The sequence below is a fragment of the Haliotis cracherodii genome, unplaced genomic scaffold (genome assembly GCF_022045235.1).
Source record: "Haliotis cracherodii isolate W230 unplaced genomic scaffold, xgHalCrac1.p SCAF_2, whole genome shotgun sequence".
NCBI classification, from domain to species: domain Eukaryota; kingdom Metazoa; phylum Mollusca; class Gastropoda; order Lepetellida; family Haliotidae; genus Haliotis; species Haliotis cracherodii.
The window spans coordinates 70,002,393-70,009,421 of record NW_027266275.1 but is presented as its reverse complement, the minus strand read 5'-3'; the positions used below and the strand labels follow the sequence as shown (position 1 = coordinate 70,009,421).

At 41.5% G+C, this 7,029-nt stretch overlaps 1 protein-coding gene across 1 annotated transcript; it reads left to right on the top strand.

The window, feature by feature from the left end:
• The first annotated feature begins 4,426 nt into the window (after positions 1 to 4,426).
• Positions 4,427 to 5,536, top strand: LOC139469538 (testis-specific serine/threonine-protein kinase 3-like). Its single transcript, XM_071251729.1, has one exon. The coding sequence runs from the start codon at positions 4,427 to 4,429 to the stop codon at positions 5,534 to 5,536; it is 1,110 nt and encodes a 369-aa protein (XP_071107830.1).
• The last annotated feature ends 1,493 nt before the right edge of the window (positions 5,537 to 7,029 follow it).

Sequence of the window (7,029 nt, the reverse complement as noted above, 5' to 3'; positions counted from 1 at the left end):
TTCATGGACTTCATCATCAATAAAGCGTATACACTGCCTTGTCATGTTGACCATGTATGGATTTCATCATCAATAAAGCGTATACACTGCCTTGTCATGTTGACCATGTATGGATTTCATCATCAATAAAGCGTATACACTGCCTTGGCATGTTGACCATGTATGGATTTCATTGTCTATGAAGCGCATGGAGTTCATTGTCAATAAAGCGTATACACTGCCTTGTCATGTTGACCATCTATCTATCTGTGTGTAGTTGTCAGAGATCCAGATAACCAAGAATCAGAATAAAAGGGATGACATGATTAAATCAGCCTTGTCAGTGAAACGCGGTGAATCCCGATAGCATGGTCTCTATCCATTCTAATATCATCAAGATAAACAATACACAACAGAGTAAAGTATATACCTAAAAGCCACATTATGCACCCTGCTGCAATAAAAGCTGGTTAAAGCGTTCGCTAGTCACGGCGAAGACCAGGATTCGATTCCCGACATGGGTACAATAGGTGAAGCCCATTTCTGGTGTCCTTCGCCGTGATATTGCTGGAAAACCATACTAACTCACTATTATCGAAAACATTTCATCAACGTTTCTTTGAAACTTTAATAAGTGATCGCCTTTGTCAATTGTATAAGATCCCAGACGCTCATTACAATAAATACGGTATATAAAAACATTGCATTTATACAGAACCAAAAATGTTAAGGATCTTGAATATTTTGGGAGATATTTTTTGGCAACGTAGACTTAGCACACAATTTCATAGTAATATCCTGATCCCTATCTTTTTGTGCGGTATATATATCTTGGCGTTCCCTGGGATAATCATCCCGGAACGATGTATTGGGGATTACCGTGATTAAGGAAGTTTCACTGAAATGAAAAAGAAAACAATTTGTGAAGAAAAGTAATATGTCAATGACCTCGTTGCTACAGACTATAGAAAGTGTCCTAACTTGGCATCAGGTTATCTGCTGCTGTTATCGTTATACAATATGTATCTAGGTGCTAAAACCTACCAAATCAACTAAACCCGGTTGGTCCACATCTGCCTGGCATGATTGGGCGTACAGATCACGCCGCTTCAGCTCAAAGTGCATCGGCAGTGACAATCTCCTTCACAACTCTGCGTGTTCCGAATGACATACCCAAGGTCGCTGTTTATAGGCAACGATACGACATATTACTGTGAAACTACGTCACGACAATTGATAACTGACTTCTGTGTTTTTAGGACATATTAAGATGGCCGCGCAGGGTGGAAGGACCATACACCCAAGGGCATTCAAGGGTATCTTCCGATGAAGGCTTAATATATGCACACATGGCCTGGCACAGTTAATAAATATACCCATGTTATGAATATATTTTCAATACATCCATATGCTAGGTGTCACAGTATACTATTTTGTATAAACGTTTCTATAAATAAAACGTTTCTTTCAAAATGAACAGCATTTCAAAGGGGAATGTTTGAGACCGACAAGGAGATTCCGGAGTGTCGACTAAATGAGGATCGGGTGGTTGTAGTGTGTCACGTGGTTGCATGTGTATGAATGACGTGACAAACTCACTCGCTCACTTAGAGCTAACCTGACCTACTTGATAGGTCCCTAGTCATCTTCAGAGCCACCTGCATAAAGCTTGTTTGTTTGTCCGTTTGTTTGTTTGTTTGTTGTTTAACGCAGCACTCAGCAATATCCCAGCTAAATGACGGCGGTCTGTAAATAAACGAGTCTGGACCAGACAATCCATTGATTGATATCATGAGCATCGATCCACGCAATTATAAGATGATATGCATCAGCCAAGTCAGCGAGCCACCCAATCCCGTTAGTCGCCTCTTACGACAAGCATAGTCGCCCTTTACGGCAAGCATGGGTCGCTGAAGACCTATTCTACCCCGGATTTTCCGGGTCGACACACAAATATTCGAAATGTCAGTAATTAGGTAATTAGACACAATTTTATAGATAACGACTTCTTCAATACTGTAAAATACCTACTATATATATTCTGTACTTAGTCCCTCATTCAGTCTTGATTGACAACGGTATAAGGATCTATACCGAAACATTGCTTTTTACAGTATTAAAGAAGTTGTTGTCACCCGTCAACTTCTAAGAAATGCCTATCAAACAAGTAATGTCAGTTATTGTGTTTTCCCCCATATTACTGGAATAATGAAATGTGTGGCTTAAGGGGAGTAACTCTAAACATTTGGCAATTAGAAGTAAAATCCTTAGATGATTTTATTTCTTTATTTCAAGTGTTGCTACGTGCACTGTATTCCCATACTAACGTTTACAGGTAGATTGAATACTGATATTCATTGTCATTACACGAAAATATAGATAATGCCAATGGTTTTTGTTTCAATATTCGCATATTCTTTTTTCGAATACATGTATTCACGTATATTCAAGTGCTCACTCATGTGCCTTCACATTCTACTATTGAACGATCACTATTTTATAATGTCACGAGCGCATGCATTCAATCCATCAATTCGTCTTAATAGAACATCAAAACAGTATTTCAATATCCCGGAAGGGAAGTCCAAAATGAAAGAGACACAAGTCTTATGAACGTTTTCCAGTATGTTGGAGACCCGTGAAGATTCCGGGGTAGAATAGGTCTTCAGCAACCCATGCTTGCCGTAAAAGGCGACTATGCTTGTCGTAAAAGGCGACTAACGGGATCGGGTGGTCAGGCTCGCTGACTTGGTTGATACATGTCATCGGTCCCAATTGCGAGGATCGATGCTCATGATATTAATCACTGGATTGTCTGGTCCAGACTGGATTATTTACAGACCGCCGTCATATAGCTGGAATATTGCTGAGTGCGGCGTTAAACAACAAACCAACCAACCAACCAGTATGTTGGAGTGAGTTAGTATGGGTTTACGCCGCTTTTAGCAATATTCCAGCAATATCACGTCGGGGGACACCATAAATGGGCTTCACCCATTGATCCCATGTCGGGAATCGAACCCGGGCCTTCGGCGTAACGAGCGAACGCTTTAACCACTAGGCTACCCCACCCAAGTTTGATGGAACCCACGAGTATGACCATACTGCTGACGGGTTGGAGGTCACAACCAGGTTGTTGTTGTTTGTTGTTTAACGCCGCACTAAGCAATATTCAAGCTTTATAACGGCGGTCAGTAAATAATCGAGTCTGGACCAGACAATCCAGTGATTGACATCATGAGCATCGATCCACGCAATTAGGATACGATGACATGCAACAACCAAGTCAGCGAGCCTCATCACCCGATCCTGTTAGTCGCCTGTTACGGCAAGCATGGTTTGCTGAAGACCTATTTCAACCCCGATCTTAACGGGTCTCACAACCAAGTCGATCAGCGCTCACATGGGACGCAACTCCTCACAGCAAGATGCAGTGCATCTTCCAGAGGCAAGGACGTTAACTGACTATAAAAGTACAGTTTCTACCCTTGCTGGGTCAATGCCGAGTGAGTGAGTGAGTTGGGTTTAACGCTGCTTTTAACAGTATTCCTGCTATATCAAACCTAGCAACATAATCAGATGCAGACCGGGATTCGAACCCACGATCTTTGGTTTCTGGCAACCCGTGAATATCAGGATTAGTATAGGTCTTCAACAACCTATGCTTATCGTAAGAAGGAACTATCGGAATAGGTTGGTCAGGCTCGCAGACTTAATAGATAGATTTTATCGTATCCCATTTGCTTGGATCGAGGCTCATGTTATCAATCACTGTATTGTCTGGTCCAGATTCGATTATTTACAGAGCGCTGTCATATAGCTGGAATAGTGCTGAGTGAAGCGTTAAACAACCAACAAAACAAACAAAGGGTTCTGGCGTGCCCAAGGGACACAAACTTAGGACACACCTTAGATGACTTTGCCACCTGTGTCATTCCAAGTTTTATCCCATTACCGCCGATCGCCAGACAGGGAAACAACAAGTACTATGTATTTAGCGTCTTTCGGCATGACGCGAACGGGGATCGAACAGCCTACCTTCCGCTCTCTACTAAGTCATCTCTGTCAACTGAACCATGAAGGCGGTCAGCGCCAAAGGCCACTTCTCCACAAAACCTTCTCTAAATAAAACCCCAACCCCAACCCCCAACCACTGACACACACTAATCTTCGACACTCTTCCCGGCACTGATAGGTTTAATTTTCTAATTCTTATGCTTATTTTCTCTTTTTATTTGTTTTCAATAAATACCGATACCCGCACCAAGTGATGCGAGATTATAAATGTCCGACATTTGGCCTAAATACCAATACGTTTTGGGGCGCTGCGTATCACGTGACGTTATTGTCGAGGTCAAGAAAGGTCAACCGTGTCGATGACGTCGTCTGTGGCAACGTTATGCGCTTGAGCATTCGGGCGGTTGAAATAGGCTCTCGATGACTGCTGATGCTGGCGTGCATGAGGCTTGAGTCTGCCGGACGGCAAACAGAAGAGGAGATACAAGAATTTCCAAAGTCAGTCCGCAAGGATAGTCGCTTAAGGAAGTTCGCCAGGCGGGTTGTTCGCTTTTTCGGTCAGCCGCTGTCCCATCGGCTCATCTGGACAGTCAGGCAGCTTGATCGACCCGAAGAATCGTTTGATTTTCTGAAATACGAGTGGAATAATTTCACCGAGATGCCGAGGGCGGAGTCGCCCACGTCGAAACAATTCCTTCACATGTCGGAGGTTATAATGGAGAATGGTTACATGCTCGGGCCGAAGATTGGTTCGGGTAGTTACGCGAAGGTTCGACTGGTCGAGAGGATTACGGATGGGAAGATCCTGGCAGCGAAGGTAATTGATCGGGAGAAGGCCCCCGCGGATTATATTCAGGCCTTTATGCCAAGGGAACTGGAGATTGTCCAGAGCGTCAAACACGAGCACGTGGCTCACGTCCAGGAGATCATCCAGACTGACAAATCAGTGTTCATCATCATGGACTACGCTCAGAAGGGAGACTTGCTTGAGCACATCATGAACAATGGTGCGCCCAAAGAGAACACGACAAAGAAAATGTTTAAGCAGATTGTCAGCGCAGTAAACTACCTTCATGAAATAGGGGTCGTGCACAGGGACTTGAAATGCGAGAATATACTCATAAAGAAAAATATGGATATAATTATCAGCGATTTCGGCTTCTCTCGTAGGTTTGATCAGAACAATAAGCCCAGCAAGACCTTTTGTGGGAGCGCGGCCTATGCTTCTCCTCAGCTGATAAAAGGAACTCCTTATGATCCTCGTCAGAACGATGTATGGAGTTTAGGGTGCATCTTGTTCATATTGACCTGTGGATCTATGCCGTTTGATGACAGCAACATCAAGAAAATGGTACAGCGACAGAAGGATGGGGTTTGCTTTCCATCCAAGCTCAAGGATAAGATCAACCCGGATATCAAGGCTTTGATAAGGAGAATACTGGAGCCAGACCCTTCCAAGCGGTATACCACAACAGACATTTTGAACAATGTCTGGCTTCGCTCCCAAACTGAAAGTAACGAAGACGAAGAGCAGGCCTAACCATTTTCTTTGCGCTAGTGTGTTTTTTTCTGAGTTAATCTTCACCCTTATGCATATACACATCCTTGCATGATCTCAGTTTGCTTCGATTCACTACTAAATCAGACAAACATTTTATATCTATTAAATATTCTTTGGTATTGTTTTCAGGTTAACATTTCATGCAATGCCAGGATGAGCATTTAGCTACGTCACACAAGGTGTATATGTAAAATAGAAACGATTTCTTAAAAGATAATGTTATGTTCTGTTTGGACGCAGTACTTATTTTTTTAATTCATCAATGGATGTTTTGTTTGAACCTTTTTTCAAATTTCCTGGTTGATTGATTATTTGTATATATTCAAATGGGTTGTGACGTTTTTAAAATTTGTGTTTCATTCGGGACGCCTCAATTTCTTTATATATTATTTTTGTGGGATAACGAATTTTCTAAACAGGGTTTTATGTGTCAAGTTGAATTATTAATATGATAATTGTACATTCAATCCAGGACGCCTTTATTTCTGTACATTTTATTTCTGCGCAGACGACAGGACAATCACGAACACACAATGCCATTTAGAAAGTGGTCAAATGTAACAAATGTTATATTTTGGAAATCACTTTCTTGGTAAAGTACAGATTCTTGTACTTTGATAGGTTGAGTCCCGTCCGGAATTCGAACCAACACTGCCAGAATAATCCCCAGCACTCAGTCAGCGATCTAACCCACTCAGCCACCGAGACTTCCACAATAAATGGAAGTTCGACAACTGGTAGTCTAGATCACGTACTTTGTGTACCCCTGAGGGAGTGAGATCGCTGACTTTGTGTGCTGGTTTCATTTCAACGCCTGGTTGATTGAACATTGTTTCAACATGATCACACGTACTCACAAAATTTAACTGTATTTTGTTTTATCATGTTTCCTCCTATTCTCGATTCTCAATTCATGTTGATTTCTCAATATAACTTATCTTTTTATTTTGCATGCACTGTTTTTCCTTTTAGTGTTCTAATCTCAAGATGAAGGGGAATACAATATACACGTTCTTCCTTTTTGTATAATGTTTCCGTACATATGTTTGAATTAATTTAAGATAATATATATCCTGTATATTTTTAGAACACTTCTTTGTTTTATTTTTATCGTTTTTTACATACCTCGATGATCACGCATCGTATTAAATACAAATATGAATATTTTAAACATTCATGCCGTTCGAATAAACTGTTTTATATGTATTTGAATTATAAACGATCAAAATATAGAACCATACTTTAGTTGTCTTTTTTATGTGAGTGTGAGAGTTTTGAGAAGTATTTCAGTCGTATCATGACTCGTCGGTTAATTGGGTAGGGAGTGATTTAGGGTTTACGTCGATGTTAGCAATATTCCTGCTATATCACGGCGGAGGATACCAGACATGAACTTCACACACTTTGTACCCACGCGGGGAATCGAACCGGGTCTTCGGCGTGAGGAGCGAACGCTTTAACCAATTGGTACC